The sequence below is a fragment of the Nerophis ophidion genome, linkage group LG17 (genome assembly GCF_033978795.1).
Source record: "Nerophis ophidion isolate RoL-2023_Sa linkage group LG17, RoL_Noph_v1.0, whole genome shotgun sequence".
Classification (NCBI taxonomy): Eukaryota; Metazoa; Chordata; class Actinopteri; order Syngnathiformes; family Syngnathidae; genus Nerophis; species Nerophis ophidion.
Genome location: NC_084627.1, coordinates 5,643,272 through 5,660,166, shown reverse-complemented (window position 1 = coordinate 5,660,166; position 16,895 = coordinate 5,643,272). Strand labels below are relative to the sequence as shown.

The window sequence follows — 16,895 nt, the reverse complement described above, 5'->3', positions numbered from 1 at the left end:
AATATACCGTAGCTGCGTGTGTCAAATATGAGTCATTAAATGACTCCCGCCTCCTGGTGGTAGAGGGCGCTAGTGATCCTTCTTGCGACTACTCGGCTGCAGAAGAAGTGACAACAAGCAGCAAGAGTTAATTTTTTCCTCTCGCTTGCACTTTTAACATGGAGGATTACATATCTAAAATAAAACAGTTTTCTAAACTGGACTTTCATTCGAAGCAGGAGGTAATATAGGAAGATCTCCATCGAGACAGAGAGACTTTTAAAACTGAATAAAGATAAGGAAGACTTCTATAAACAAGTTATCGATGCTTTTGATCAGAAGGAGCTGCGCATGGACTTCACTTATAAGTAAAGGTAAGACCATACTAACGTTTTTTTTTATTAAATGTGCTTTTTATGATGGTATCCTTACATCACACTCAAATTTATAAACGCAGGCCTAAATTTACCGCATGCCTTTGGTAAACGCTGGAGTGAGAAGAGGTTTTAAATTAATTAGCCCCCCGGCGGCAATTCAAGGAAATTCAGTAAGCAAAATGATCTGCCGAAAGAATAAGAAAATTGGGCTTGTCAAGACTTTCCAAAACAAGTAAAATTCACTAACCTCAATTAACCCAAAATAGCTTAAAATAAGTATATTCTCACTAATAACAAATGCACTTTTCTTGGTAGAAAAAAAAAAGACTTTTTTTTGCTCAATGTGTAGAAAAATATTCTCAAATTAAGTAAATGTTGGTGCCATTATCTTGACATAATGATATGCGCTCGGCGTCATGATTTTTTTTTCATGCTTGAAATAAGAAATTATTACTTTGAAAAAGTAGTTTTATACTTGTGAGTGTTGATGACACAGCTTTGCAACAGTTGATATTCTAGTTTCAAGCATGTTTTACTCAATATAGGTCATCAAATCTCAGCAACAAGCTGTAATATCTTACTGAGACCATTTAGGACCAACACTCTTAAAACAAGTACAACTGCTTAGTGAGAAGAATGATCTTTTCAGACAGAAAATAAGCAAATATCACTCCTATTTGAGATATTTCATCTTACTTAGATTTCAGTTTTTGCAGTTTTATAGAATAATATTACTTTTTACACTGCAAAAACTGAAATATAAGATGAAATGTCTCGAATAAGGGTGATATTTTATATTTGATTTCAATACAGTACAGCACACATTAATAACATTTCTGTTAATATTTCAATTTTAGCCAGAGAGCTAATTTAGGTTAAAAATACATAAATCCCAGACAAATGTAGCTTACCACCAGGAACGATTTGTTCTCACTTGTCTGTGAAGCGCTTTAAGTGTTTAAGTAAAGCACAATATACAGTACAGGCCAAAAGTTTATCATCAATCAATCAATGTTTACTTATATAGCCCTAAATCACTAGTGTCTCAAAGGGCTGCACAAACCACCACGACATCCTCGGTAGGCCCACATAAGGGCAAGGAAAACTCACACCCAGTGGGACGTCGGTGACAATGATGACTATGAGAACCTTGGAGAGGAGGAAAGCAATGGATGTCGAGCGGGTCTAACATGATACTGTGAAAGTTCAATCCACAATGGATCCAACACAGTCGCGAGAGTCCAGTCCAAAGAGGATCCAAGACACAGCAGCGAGAGTCCCGTTCACAGCGGAGCCAGCAGGAAACCATCCCAAGCGGAGGCGGACCAGCAGCGCAGAGATGTCCCCAGCCGATACACAGGCGAGCAGTACATGGCCACCGGATCGGACCGGACCCCCTCCACACGGGAGAGTGGGACATAGAAGAAAAAGAAAAGAAACGGCAGATCAACTGGTCTAAAAAGGGAGTCTATTTAAAGGCTAGAGTATACAGATGAGTTTTAAGGTGAGACTTAAATGCTTCTACTGAGGTGGCATCTCGAACTGTTACCGGGAGGGCATTCCAGAGTACTGGAGCCCGAACGGAAAACGCTCTATAGCCCGCAGACTTTTTTTGGGCTTTGGGAATCACTAACAAGCCGGAGTCCTTTGAACGCAGATTTCTTGCCGGGACATATGGTACAATACAATCGGCAAGATAGGATGGAGCTAGACCGTGTAGTATTTTATACGTAAGTAGTAAAACCTTAAAGTCACATCTTAAGTGCACAGGAAGCCAGTGCAGGTGAGCCAGTACAGGCGTAATGTGATCAAACTTTCTTGTTCTTGTCAAAAGTCTAGCAGCCGCATTTTGTACCAACTGTAATCTTTTAATGCTAGACATGGGGAGACCCGAAAATAATACGTTACAGTAATCGAGGCGAGACGTAACAAACGCATGGATAATGATCTCAGCGTCTTTAGTTTAGACACACCTTCCCCTCATTCAATGCGTTTTCTTTATTTTCATGACTATTTACATTGCAGATTGTCACTGAAGGCATCAAAACTATGAATGGACACACGTGGAGTTTTGTACTTAACTGAACTTTATATTTTAGTTTCCTTCAAAATAGCCACCCTTTGTTCAGATTACTGCTTTGCACACTCTTGGCTAGGGATGCACCGATTAATCGGTAACCGAATATATTTGGCCGAAAAAAAGCCACATTGGGCCTTCGGTGGAATGAGTTAAAAACAAGGCCGAATAGTGGCGTGTGACGCAATTTTTTGACGCGGTGACGTTGGGATATGTTGTGTACCTGTATAAGTGTATGAGGTTACAAGCACACACTTAATTGAGATTTACTTGAGCCTTCTGTTTACATTATTAGCATATCTACTGTGGCTAAGCAGACTTTTGCCAAAAGGACAATAATTCATTTGTTGTGGGTTTATCCACTTTAATGCACTTTATTTTTTTTTTTGGAATGCATTTTTTGTTTGAAGGCCTAATATAAATGAAAAACTTTGTGCTTTTTTTGAAAAGCAAAGGCTACTGGAATATTTAAAAAATGTCAATATTCAATAAAAAATTACTTTATTTGAAAAACATGTCTAAATATTTATTCTAGGCTATTTATGCAATATATAGCTTATATTAGTGAATTGTGAAGTGAATTATATTTATATAGCGCTTTTCTCTAGTGTCTCAAAGCGCTTTACATAGTGAAACCCAATATCTAAGTTACATTTAAACCAGTGTGGGTGGCACTGGGAGCAGGTGGGTAAAGTGTCTTGCCCAAGGACACAACGGCATTGACTAGGATGGCGAAAGCGGGAATCGAACCTGCAACCCTCAAGTTGCTGGCACGGCCGCTCTACCAACCGAGCTAAACCGCCCCGTAATAAACCGTAATATATTACTTATATTGCTTCACGGTGGCAGAGGGGTTAGTGCGTCTGCCTCACAATACGAAGGTCCTGCAGTCCTGGGTTCAAATCCAGGCTCGGGATCTTTCTGTGTGGAGTTTGCATGTTCTCCCCGTGAATGCGTGGGTTCCCTCCGGGTACTCCGGCTTCCTCCCACTTCCAAAGACATGCACCTGGGGATAGGTTGATTGGCAACACTAAATTGGCCCTAGTGTGTGAATGTGAGTGTGAATGTTGTCTGTCTATCTGTGTTGGCCCTGTGATGAAGTGGCGATTTGTCCAGGGTGTACCCCGCCTTCCGCCCAATTGTAGCTGAGATAGGCGCCAGCGCCCCCCCGCGACCCCGAAAGGGAATAAGCGGTAGGAAATGGATGGATGGATGGATATATATGCAATATTAAAAAAAATTTGAAAAACTGCATTCATTATTCGGTATTCGGCCAAGCGTTTAAATTTTATCCGGTTTCGGCTTCGGCCACAAATTTTCATTTCGGTGCATCCCTACTCTTGGCATTCTGTCGATGAGCTTCAAGCACACCTGTGAAGTGAAAACCATTTCAGGCGACTACCTCTTGAAGCTCATCGAGAGAACGCCAAGAGTGTGCGAAAAAGTAATCAGCGCAAAGGGTGGCTATTTTGAAGGAACTAGAATATAAAACACGTTTTCAGTTATTTCACCTTTTTTGTTAAGTACATAAGTGACAATCTACAATGTAAATAGTCATGAAAATAAAGAAAACTCCTTGAACGAGAAGGTGTGTCTTTTTTTACTTTTCTGCACACTCTTGGCATTCTCTCGATGAGCGTCAAGAGGTAGTCACCTGAAGGGGTTTTAGCTCGGTTGGTGGAGCGGCCGTGCCAGAAACTTGAGGGTTGCAGGTTCGATTCCCGCTTCCGCCATACTAGTCACTGCCGTTGTGTCCTTGGGCAAGACACTTTACCCACCTGCTCCCAGTGCCACCCACACTGGTTTAAATGTAACTTTGATATTGGGTTTCACTATGTAAAGCGCTTTGAGTCACTAGAGAAAAAGCGCTATATAAATATAATTCACTTCACTTCACAGGTGTAATAGTTTTGATGCCTTCAGTGACAACCTATAAGGTAAATAGTCATGAAAATAAAGAAAACGCATTGAAACGAGGTGTGTCATAACTTTTGGCCTGTACTGTACAGTACTGTGAATGAAAAAACATATAATAAATTAAAAAAACAAAAGCTGTAAACAAAAAAAAACATGCATAGTAAATGAAAAAAACAATCCTCTAAATGCAAAAAACAGTGTAAACGAAAAAAATATATAATGAACGAAAACACTAGAGCAGTGGTCCCCAACCTTTTTGTAGCTGCGGACCGGTCAACGCTTGATAATTTGTCCCGCGGCCCGGCGGGGGGATTATTTTTTTATTTTTTTATTTAATTTATTTATTTTTTGTCATGAAAAAGGGAGTTTTTTGGGGTTGGTGCACTAATTGGAAGTGTGTCTTGTCTTTTTTTATGTTGAATTATTTAAAAAAAAAATTAAAAATACAAATAATAATACAAAATTATTCTGAGGACCGGTCAACGCTTGATAATTTGTCCCGCGGCCCGGCGGGGGGATTATTTTTTCTTTTTTTGATTAATTTATTCATATTTTGTCATGAAAAAGGGAGGTTTTTGGGGTTGGTGCACTAATTGGAAGTGTGTCTTGTCTTTTTTTATGGTGAATTATTTAAAAAAAATATTTAAAATACAAATAATAATACAAAATTATTCTGCGGACCGGTCAACGCTTGATAATTTGTCCCGCGGCCCGGCGGGGGAATTATTTTTTCTTTTTTTAATTAATTTATTCATTTTTTGTTATGAAAAAGGGAGTTTTTTGGGGTTGGTGCACTAAATGGAAGTGTGTTTTGTCTTTTTTTATGTTGAATTATTTAAAAAAAATTAAATAAATACAAATAATAATAAAAAAATTATTCTGCGGCCTGGTACCAATCGAGCCGCGGCCCGGTGGTTGGTGACCCCTGCACTAGAGTGTCCGTCCTGAGCCCTGTAGGTCCAGTCATATCAAAGACTGTAAAAATGGGACCCAGGTGTAAACTTTTGGCCTGTACTGTATATAGCGATTTACTAAACACAAAGCGCTTCACAGAGAAGTGAGAACAAATCCTTCATGGTGGTAAGCTACATTTGTCTGGGACTGGGGTAGGGAACCTTTGGTTCTCGAGCCAGATGTGGCTCTTTTGATGACTGCATCTGGCTCTCGGATAAATCTTAACTGACATTGCTTAACACGATAAGTAATGAATAATTCCGCTGGTAATCCCAGTTTTGATTGACTGATTGAAACTTTTATTAGTAGATTGCACAGTACAGTACATATTCTGTACAATTGACCACTAAATGGTAACAACCGAATACGTTTTTCAACTTGTTTAAGTCGGGGTCCACGTAAATCAATTCATGGTACGTGTTAAAAACAACGTTGAAAATATAAAACATTCTCATGCATTTTAATCCGTCCATTCGTTTTCTACCCCACCAGTTCAAGAAGTCGCATTAAGAAGTATTTTATTTATTATTGCTTAGCTTCAGAATAATAATGTTATTAAAAAGAATAAGAGACTTTTTATACTCCAAAAATGTTGGTCTTACTTAAAAATGCACACATTTAGTTGTACTCAGTGTTAAAAAATATTATATGGCTCCCACAGAAATACATTTTAAAATATTTTGCTTTCATGGCTCTCTCAGCCAAAAAGGTTCCCGACCCCTGGTCTGGGACCAATGTATTTTTTTTTAACCTAAATTAGCTCTCTGGCTAACATTGAAATATCAACAGAAATGTTATTAGTTTATGATCTACTATGGACAGAATTTCTAGGCGCAGTCAAGGCGTTGAGGGGTTCCGGTTTGGTGACCGCGGGATTAGGTCTCTGCTTTTTGCAGATGATGTGGTCCTGATGGCTTCATCTGACCGGGATCTTCAGCTCTCGCTGGATCGGTTCCTAGCAGAGTGTGAAGCGACCGGAATGAGAATCAGCACCTCCATGGTTCTCGCCCGGAAAAGGGTGGAGTGCCATCTCCGGGTTGGGGAGGAGACCCTGCCCCAAGTGGAGGAGTTCAAGTACCTAGGAGTCTTTTTCACGAGTGAGGGAAGAGTGGATCGTGAGATCGACAGGCGGATCGGTGCGGCGTCTTCAGTAATGCGGACGTTGTACCGATCCGTTGTGGTGAAGAAGGAGCTGAGCCGGAAGGCAAAGCTCTCAATTTACCGGTCGATCTACGTTCCCATCCTCACCTATGGTCATGAGCTTTGGGTCATGACCGAAAGGATAAGATCACGGGTACAAGCGGCCGAAATGAGTTTCCAGGTCTCTCCCTTAGAGATAGGGTGAGAAGCTCTGCCATCCGGGAGGAACTCAAAGTAAAGCCGCTGCTCCTCCACATGGAGAGGAGCCAGATGAGGTGGTTCGGGCATCTGGTCAGGATGCCACCCGAACGCCTCCCTAGGGAGGTGTTTAGGGCACGTCCAACCGGTAGGAGGCCACGGGGAAGACCCAGGACACGTTGGGAAGACTATGTCTCCCGGCTGGCCTGGGAACGCCTCGGGATCCCCCGGGAAGAGCTAGACGAAGTGGCTGGGGAGAGGGAAGTCTGGGTTTCCCTGCTTAGGTTGTTGCCCCCACGACCCGACCTCGGATAAGCGGAAGATGATGGATGGATGTTTTCTTAAAATCAAATATTAAATGTTTTCGAAAAATAACATTTTATTTACTGTTATAAAAATATATTTTGAATGGAACTACAACATTTTTAAAGATTTTTCCTCTGCGATCAATAATGTTGAATAAAAATTAACATTCTGATGTGGGATCGGAACAAAGGATGTCATTGTGGCTTGTGCAGCCCTTTGAGACACTTGTGATTTAGGGCTATAGAAATAAACATTGATTGATTGATTGATTGTTTGATTGAACATACGATACCAAAATTATAAGGCGCGTGTGTATTTAAATAGAGAAGTGAGGCCTTAATGTAGGGATTATAGGTGCAGTTTCACAGGACAATGCAGTGGTCCTGCAAAAAGTACTGCCATGTGTGCACGGGAGTGCAGAGAAGACAAGTAAACTAGTGATCAAGTGCTGCAAAACCTTGTGAAGTTCCCACTTTTTACACGTACGTCCACTGCTGACTGGTGAACATGGCCTTGACGCTCCAGCCCGAGCCGAAAATGTTGAGCGACTTGGAGAAGCAGTCGTTGTAAATGAGGCCCGTGTAGATGGAGAAGAGCCCCATCGTGAGGATGATGTAACGCCCGCTGAAGAAGGTGGCCCATATCTGCGGAGAGATGCGTCACGTCTGTTAAAAAGGTGCCATATGTCATAATGGGGCCAGAAATCAGGGTCAAAGTCCCTCCCACTCTCCCTGACTGAGGTTGCCAGCTGGATGGACTGAACTACACCAAGGAACTTCAAACTTCCACTGCCTCTTACTAGGGGTTGAGGTGCTGGGACCATAGTAGCTGAATAGACAAGCCTTTTGTCAATAACAAATCTCTAACCAACACATTTTACACAGAAATGAGGCTGATTCTGATTTTCAGGAAGAAGTATGTCATGCCTTTGTACAATATCACAACTAATGGCAATCATATGGTTATTGTCATCCATCCATCTTCTTCCGCTTATCCGAGGTCGGGTCGCGGAGCAGCAGCCTAAGCAGGGAAACCCAGACTTCCCTCTCCCCAGCCACTTCGTCCAGCTCTTCCCGGGGGATCCCGAGGCGTTCCCAGGCCAGCCGCGAGACATAGTCTTCCCAACGTGTCCTGGGTCTTCCCCGTGGCCTCCTACCGGTTGGACGTGCCCTAAACACCTCCCTAGGGAGGCGTTCGGGTGGCATCCTGACCAGATGCCCGAACCACCTCATCTGGCTCCTCTCGATGTGGAGGAGCAGCGGCTTTACTTTGAGTTCCTCCCGGATGGCAGAGCTTCTCACCCTATGTCTAAGGGAGAGACCCAAACTCATTTCGGCCGCTTGTACCCGTGATCTTATCCTTCGGTCATAACCCAAAGCTCATGACCATAGGTGAGGATGGGAACATAGATCGACCGGTAAATTGAGAGCTTTGCCTTCCGGCTCAGCTCCTTCTTAAACCACAACGGATCGGTACAGCGTCCGCATTACTGAAGACGCCGCACCAATCCGCCTGTCGATCTCACGATCCACTCTTCCCCCACTCGTGAACAAGACTCCTAGGTACTTGAACTCCTCCACTTGGGGCAAGTCTGGGTTTCCCTGCTTAGGCTGTTGCCCCCGCGACCCGACCTCGGATAAGCGGAAGAAGATGGATGGCATATCCTGGCTGAATTACTGCTATTAGTTATAGAGGAAGAAGATGATTTATTAATGCCTTTTGACATATCAGGGCCATTAAATGATGACTTGACATGGAATTATTACATATGGCACCTTTGAGGCATAGAAGGACACACTCACCTCGTTATTGGAGCGTCTCCTCGTCTGCTTCTTTTCCGTCAGCACCATCCAGAGCGCCAAGCAGCTCATGACCACGCCGTGGCCCAGGTCCCCGAACATGACGGCGAACAGGAAGGGGAAGGTGATGATGGTGTAGGGTGCTGCAATTAAACAAAATACAAATGGCAAAAAAAAGTGTTTTTCTTTCTGATTTGGGTTCACGTGGTTGCCAGGTGTGTGGCCTACAAGAGCCAGTGTCTCTTTTAATTAGAGGAAATGTGGATCTGATGAGAACTCACCATGTGGATCCGATTATCGGCGGGAGGATTTGATTAAAAATGTATTTGGGGACGGTGTGGCGAGGCCGGGAGAGTGGCCGTGCCACCAACCGGAGGGTTCCTGGTTCGATCCCCACCTTCTACCAACCTCGTCACGTCCGTTGTGTCCTTGAGCAAGACACATCACCCTTGCTCCTGATGGGTGGTGGTTAGGGCCTTGCATCAGTGTGTGAATGGGTGAATGTGGAAATAGTGTCAAAGCGCTTTGAGTGCCTTGAAGGTCGAAAAGCGCTCTACAAGTACAACCCATTTACCATATTCTCAATTCAAGACGATTCTCACAATATATTTTTTGAGAAAAAATAACCTGACTTTCGCCAGATTTTAATAAATTAAAAAAACAAGCTGTAAACAAAAAAAAACATGCACATTAAATGAAAAAAAAAACATCCTCTAAATGAAAAAAACAATGCAAACGAAACGAAAAATATATATAATGAACCAGAGATGGGTAGGTCGCGAGTTCAAACCCCGGCCGAGGTTATACCAAAGACTATAAAAATGGGAGCCATTTCCTCCCTGCTTGGCACTCAGCATCAAGGGTTGGAATTGGGGGTTGAATCACCGAAAATGAATCCTGGGCGCGGCCACCGCTGCTGCTCACTGCTCCCCTCACCTCCCAGGGGGTGAACAAGGGTCATGGGTCAGATGCAGGGAATAATTTCGCCACACCTAGTGTGTGTGAGACAATCATGGGTACTTTAACTTTAACATATAGAAAAAAATATATCAATCAATCAATGTTCATTTATATAGCCCTAAATCACTAGTGTCTCAAAGGGCTGCACAAACCACAACACAAACCATTATGACATCCTTGGTAGGCCCACATAAGAGGAAGGAAAACTCACAACCAGTGTTACGTCGGTGACAATGAGGACTATGAGAACCTTGGAGAGGACCACATATGTGGGCAACCCCCCCTCTCTAGGGGACCGAAAGCAATGGCTGTCGAGCGTGTCTAACATGATACTGTGAAAAGGTCAGTCCATAGTGGATTACACACAGCCGCGAGAGTCCAGTCCAAAGCGGATCCAACACAGCAGCGAGAGTCATACTTCAAATATATGGATTTCACTTAAAGCGGGTATTTTTTGGGGAAGACTTTGGTTCATAAATGTGAGGCGACCTGGTATTGTCAGGTGTACAACTACCACCTACGATCGGAGAGTCGGCGGTACCTGTTAGAATAATGATGTGTAAATTATCACACAACTTTAGTATACTTCAAGTCACGTTGCTGTAGTTATTAGCTGTTGTGCTCAAGCTGTACTTTTTCTATCTGTGCAAGGACAAAACTTCTTGTCTGAGGGGTGGCCTCAGCCGCAGATGTTATCTTTGATTTAGCCCGCTAACAGCCAAGGACTTCAAGAACCTCAACGAAGATAAGACGACAGCACGCAGACGAAGCAGAGACAAGGCGAAATCACAAGGCCCCAGCACATTCCGTCACGTATTGTGCGTACTGGAGCTGCTTTGCATATGTGTGACCACTCCTTTTATAGTATTAGCTTTCACTGCTATGCTGATGACACCCAACTCTACATGCCCCTAAAGCTGACCAACACGCCGGACTGTAGTCAGTTGGAAGCGTGTCTTAATGAAATTAAACAATGGATGTCTGCTAACTTTTTGCAACTTAACGCCAAAAAAACGGAAATGCTGATTATCGGTCCTGCTAGACACCGACCTCTATTTAATAATACAACTTTAACATTTGACAACCAAATAATAAAACAAGGTGACTCGGTAAAAAATCTGGGTATTATCTTCGACCCAACTCTCTCCTTTGAGTCACACATTAAAAGCGTTACTAAAACGGCCTTCTTTCATCTCCGTAATATCGCTAAAATTCGCTCCATTCTGTCCACTAAAGACGCTGAGATCATTATCCATGCGTTTGTTACGTCTCGCCTCGATTACTGAAACGTATTATTTTCGGGTCTCCCCATGTCTAGCATTAAAAGATTACAGTTGGTACAAAATGCGGCTGCTAGACTTTTGACAAGAACAAGAAAGTTTGATCACATTACGCCTGTACTGGCTCACCTGCACTGGCTTCCTGTGCACTTAAGATGTGACTTTAAGGTTTTACTACTTACGTATAAAATACTACACGGTCTAGCTCCATCCTATCTTGCTGATTGTATTGTACCGTATGTCCCGGCAAGAAATCTGCGTTCAAAGGACTCCGGCTTATTAGTGATTCCTAGAGCCCAAAAAAAGTCTGCGGCCTATAGAGCGTTTTCCGTTCGGGCTCCAGTACTCTGGAATGCCCTCCCGGTAACAGTTCGAGATGCTACCTCAGTAGAAGCATTTAAGTCTCACCTTAAAACTCATCTGTATACTCTAGCCTTTAAATAGACCTTATTTTTAGACCAGTTGATCTGCCGCTTCTTTTCTTTCTCCTATGTCCCCCCCTCCCTTGTGGAGGGAGTCCGGTCCGATGACCATGGATGAAATACTGGCTGTCCAGAGTCGAGACCCAGGATGGACCGCTCGTCGGGATCCAGGATGGACCGCTCGCCTGTATCGGTTGGGGACATCTCTACGCTGCTGATCCGCCTCCGCTTGAGATGGTTTCCTGTGGACGGGACTACGCTGCTGTCTTGGATCCGCTTTGAACTGAACTCTCGCGGCTGTGTTGGAGCCACTATGGATTGAACTTTCACAGTATCATGTTAGACCCGCTCCACATCCATTGCTTTCGGTCCCCTAGAGGGGGGGGTTGCCCACATCTGAGGTCCTCTCCAAGGTTTCTCATAGTCAGCATTGTCACTGGCGTCCCACTGGATGTGAATTCTCCCTGCCAACTGGGTGTGAGTTTTCCTTGCCCTTTTGTGGGTTCTTCCGAGGATGTTGAAGTCGTAATGATTTGTGCAGTCCTTTGAGACATTTGTGATTTGGGGCTATATAGATCAAAATTGATTGATTGATTGATTATAGGGGGCCTCAGTGATGTTGACTGGGGAACACCTGAATAAAATAGAGGGGCGCGGGAGCTGTACCTTAGAACAGTGGTCCCCAACCACCGGGCCGTGGCCCGATTGGTACCAGGCCGCAGAATATTTTTTTATAAAAAAAAATAAAAATAAATAATTTTTTTTTTTTTTTTTTTTTAAATAAATGATAAATGGGTTGTACTTGTATAGCGATTTTCTACCCTCAAGGTACTCAAAGCGCTTTGACACTACTTCCACATTTTACCCATTCACACACACATTCACACACTGATGGAGGGAGCTGCCATGCAAGGCGCTAACCAGCACCCACCAGGAGCAAGGGTGAAGTGTCTTGCTCAGGACACAACGGACGTGGCAAGGTTGGTACTAGGTGGGGATTGAACCAGGAACCCTCGGGTTGCGCACGGCAACTCTTCCACTGCGCCAAGCTGGCCTTAAATCAACATAAAAAACACAATATACACTTACCACAAAAAACTCCCTTTTTCATGACAAAATGTCCCTTTTTCATGACAAAAAAGAAAACAAAAAAAAAAGGACACCCCCCCTGGGCCGCGGGACAAATTATTAAGCGTTGACCGGTCCGCGGATACAAAAAGGTTGGAGACCACTGCCTTAGAACATAGGGTGAGATTGTGACTAAGTCTGCAGCTCCATGCGTTCTCCTCATGAGCTAAATTGAACTCTGTCTCTGCATGATTCCTTGCTTCCTGTCTGTTTAATAGATGTCATCAGTGTTTGAACCTGACAGTACCTTTAAATATTTGAGCGTGGCGCTTACCTGGGCTCACCTCTCGATAATCCCCCACCCCGTACGCCTCCACGATGCTCTGGAAGCCCGATGTGAACTTGTTGGTCCGGACCAGCGTGGGAGGCGTGTCGGCACTGGGGATGCGGTTTACAAACGAAGGAACGGTGGCATCGCCTTTTCTCTGCCAGTAGAGGGAAAAGGAGCGTAAGGACGCGGAGGCAAAAGGACAACAACCAGCCTCTTCCTACCGAGCCTTCCTCCAGCGCCGCCCGCAGGTTGGCCAGGTCACTGACGGGACACCACACCTCGGCGATCAAACACTTGTTGGTGACGTCGAAGCTGCAGAGGTTGAGGATGTGATAGATGGCCTTCATCTTTTTCACCTGCACCACCCAGCCGTTCGCCGACTCCGACGCCTTCTGCAGGACCTGCTTCAGGTAGTCGTCGGTACGATGGAGAACCTGCGGGGAACCCACAGCGGTCACCGCCCGCTCCACCAGGGCCTTCACAGAGCAGTCCTACGTTGTTGAGGTCTTGGATGCGCGTCCTCAAGCTGTCCAGCATGTCCGCCCGCTCCTCGTCGTTCTCCGGGTGAGGATAAAGGTGGCAGTGGTAGCTGAGGACCGCCACAGCGTGAGAGGAAGTTAAAAAAGGACCCCCGCGGCGAGGGAGGACTTACCAATCGCAGATTTTCTGGACTTTCTGTCCGATCTGGTCTCCCCAGAATGAGATGAGGAAGACCACGTTCTTGCTGATCTCACCCTGCAACACACACACACACACACACACACACACACACACACACACGGTCCCAGTGTTTAGCCACTCATGAAGAAGCGGCGTTTCCCAAAGGTCCCAAACAGTGGCATGTTTACATAAAAATGCTAAAACTTGAATAAATGTACCCATTAATCCATACTTGCCAAACTTGAGACCTCCGATTTCGGGAGGTGGGGGGCGTGGTTAAGAGGGGAGGAGTATATTTACAGCTGGATTCACCAAGTCAAGTATTTCATATATATATATATATATATATATATATATATATATATATATATATATATATATATATATATATTTACACATACACACACACATAACACTCATCTACTCATTGTTGAGTTAAGGGTTGAATTGTCCATCCTTATCCAATTCTCTGTCACTATTTTTTCTAACCATATGCATGTACAGTAGATGGCAGTATTGTCCTGTTTAAGAGTGTCACAACATTGCTATTTACGGCAGACAAACCGTTTTACGGTAGACGAAAACGTGACTGCTGTTGTTGTGTGTTGTTACCGCGCTGGGAGGACGTTGATGAAACTGCCGAACAATAAACCCACATAAGAAACCAAGAACTCGCCCTCGATCATTCTACAGTTATAACGTCATTGGGCAGACACGCTGTTTATATTGTGGGAAAGCGGACGTGAAAACAGGCTGTCCTCACTCAGGTCCGCATGGAGCTGCAGGGGGCGTGGCCTCCATCTCCGCCGGAATTTCGGGAGAGGCGCTGAATTTAGGGAGTCTACCGGAAAATCCGGTTGGCAAGTATGCATTAAACTGGCCCATTTTTTTTTTATTCGTGGGGCGGTATAGCTCGGTTGGTAGAGCGGCCGTGCCTGCAACTTGAGGGTTGCAGGTTCGATCCATCCTAGTCACTGCCGTTGTGTCCTTGGGCAAGACACTTTACCCACCTGCTCCCAGTGCCACCTTCACTGGTTTAAATGTAACTTAGATATTGGGTTTCACTATGTAAAGCGCTTTGAGTCACTAGAGAAAAAGCGCTATATAAATATCATTCACTTCACATAGAGTCGCCATGGTAACACAAAATGTATATGGGCTGCTCGCATTGCAGCAAGCCCATTATAATCCATCCATCTTCTAACGCTTATTCCCTTTTTTTGAGGTCGCGCTGGCGCCTATCTCAGCTACAATCGGGCGGAAGGCCGGGTACACCCTGGACAAGTCGCCACCTCATCGCAGGGCCAACACAGATAGACAGACAACATTCACACTCACATTCACACACTAGGGCCAATTTAGTGTTGCCAATCAACCTATCCCCAGGTGCATGTCTTTGGAGGTGGGAGGAAGCCGGAGTACCCGGAGGGAACCCACGCACTCGCGGGGAGAACATGCAAACTCCACACAGAAAGATCCCGAGCCTGGGATTGAACCTAGGACTGCAGGACCTTCGTATTGTGAGGCAGACGCACTAACCCCTCTGCCACCGTGAAGCCCTAGTATATTCCTATATTTTTTTATAGGATTATAATGTAAAAAAAATAAAAAGAATAATACATTATAATCCCGTATTTTCAATATCTAAAAAAAAAAAAAAAGAGCATCTTAAAGCGTTTCTCCCTGTCACTCACGCCAACAACAAGCAGTCAATCAATCAATCAATCAATGTTTACTTATATAGCCCTAAATCACTAGTGTCTCAAAGGGCTGCACAAACCACCACGACATCCTCGGTAAGCCCACATAAGGGCAAGGAAAACTCACACCCAGTGGGACGTCGGTGACAATGATGACTATGAGAACCTTGGAGAGGAGGAAAGCAATGGATGTCGAGCGGGTCTAACATGATACTGTGAAAGTTCAATCCACAATGGATCCAACACAGTCGCGAGAGTCCAGTCCAAAGCGGATCCAACACAGCAGCGAGAGTCCCGTTCATAGCGGAGCCAGCAGGAAACCATCCCAAGCGGAGCCGGACCAGCAGCGCAGAGATGTCCCCAGCCGATACACAGGCGAGCAGTACATGGCCAACGGATCGGACCGGACCCCCTCCACACGGGAGAGTGGGACATAGAAGAAAAAGAAAAGAAACGGCAGATCAACTGGTCTAAAAAGGAGGTCTATTTAAAGGCTAGAGTATACAGATGAGTTTTAAGGTGAGACTTAAATGTTTCTACTGAGGTAGCATCTCGAACTGTTACCGGGAGGGCATTCCAGAGTACTGGAGCCCGAACGAAAAATGCTCTATAGCCCGCAGACTTTTTTTGGGCTTTGGGAATCACTAATAAGCCGGAGTCCTTTGAACGCAGATTTCTTGCCGGGACATATGGTACAATACAATCGGCAAGATAGGATGGAGCTAGACCGTGTAGTATTTTATACGTAAGTAGTAAAACCTTAAAGTCACATCTTAAGTGCACAGGAAGCCAGTGCAGGTGAGCCAGTACAGGTGTAATGTGATCAAACTTTCTTGTTCTTGTCAAAAGTCTAGCAGCCGCATTTTGTACCAACTGTAATCTTTTAATGCTAGACATGGGGAGACCCGAAAATAATACGTTACAGTAATCGAGGCGAGACGTAACAAACGCATGGATAATGATCTCAGCGTCTTTAGTGGACAAAATGGAGCGAATTTTAGCGATATTACGGAGATGAAAGAAGGCCGTTTTAGTAACGCTTTTAAAGTGTGCCTCAAAGGAGAGAGTTGGGTCGAAGATAATACCCAGATTCTTTACCGTGTCGCCTTGTATAATTGTTTGGTTGTCAAATGTTAGAGTTGTATTATTAAATAGAGTTCGGTGTCTAAGCAAGGCAAGTGCATTCCTTCATCTCACCGTGTCGAGGTCGGCGAGGTTCTCCTCCACCTGGGCGTAGCTGAGGATGGTGTAGCCCTTGCACACCCGCCACAACATGCGCTCAAACGCCTCCACTTTCACCCGCTGGATGAGTCCGGAGATGAACCTACACAAGGCAGCAGTTGATGAGGTTAAAAGACGGAGACTTGGAGTGCGCAGGTGACCACCGCTCACCCAAGCTTGGCTCCAAGTCTCTGCATGCCGGTGCAGCCTGACACCGAGTCTGTCTCCATGGTGGGGAACTCCTCATACTGGGGACCCAAGGCCTCATGCTGATAATGGAAAGGGACAACATGTCATTCCTGACAGCTTTTCTTTACCTTTATACCCACCAATGTTTATTTACTAGCAAGGGTGTCAAAACTTCTAATTATATGTATATCATTTTTACATTATCTTTACAAAATATATGTATATTATTACATCTCATCTTTTTTCTCTTTACTTTGTGCCCTTTTTGCAAAAAATTCTCAAATGTTGCTGATAAAAACTAACCCTTCTCTGCAATG

The 16,895-nt window shown here is 44.3% G+C and overlaps 1 protein-coding gene across 2 annotated transcripts in view; it reads right to left on the bottom strand.

Moving 5' to 3' along the window:
- Positions 1-16,895, bottom strand: part of LOC133535842 (V-type proton ATPase 116 kDa subunit a 2-like) — a 54,368-nt gene that overhangs the window by 23,694 nt on the left and 13,779 nt on the right. For both annotated transcript variants that reach the window (XM_061875818.1, XM_061875817.1), the window contains exons 5-12: positions 16,561-16,658; positions 16,366-16,492; positions 13,461-13,543; positions 13,304-13,397; positions 13,030-13,242; positions 12,812-12,962; positions 8,751-8,890; positions 7,435-7,592 (exon numbers count right to left, since the gene is read on the bottom strand). In XM_061875818.1, the coding sequence (XP_061731802.1) occupies positions 7,435-7,592; positions 8,751-8,890; positions 12,812-12,962; positions 13,030-13,242; positions 13,304-13,397; positions 13,461-13,543; positions 16,366-16,492; positions 16,561-16,658 (1,064 nt within the window). The remainder of the gene's footprint in view (positions 1-7,434; positions 7,593-8,750; positions 8,891-12,811; positions 12,963-13,029; positions 13,243-13,303; positions 13,398-13,460; positions 13,544-16,365; positions 16,493-16,560; positions 16,659-16,895) is intronic.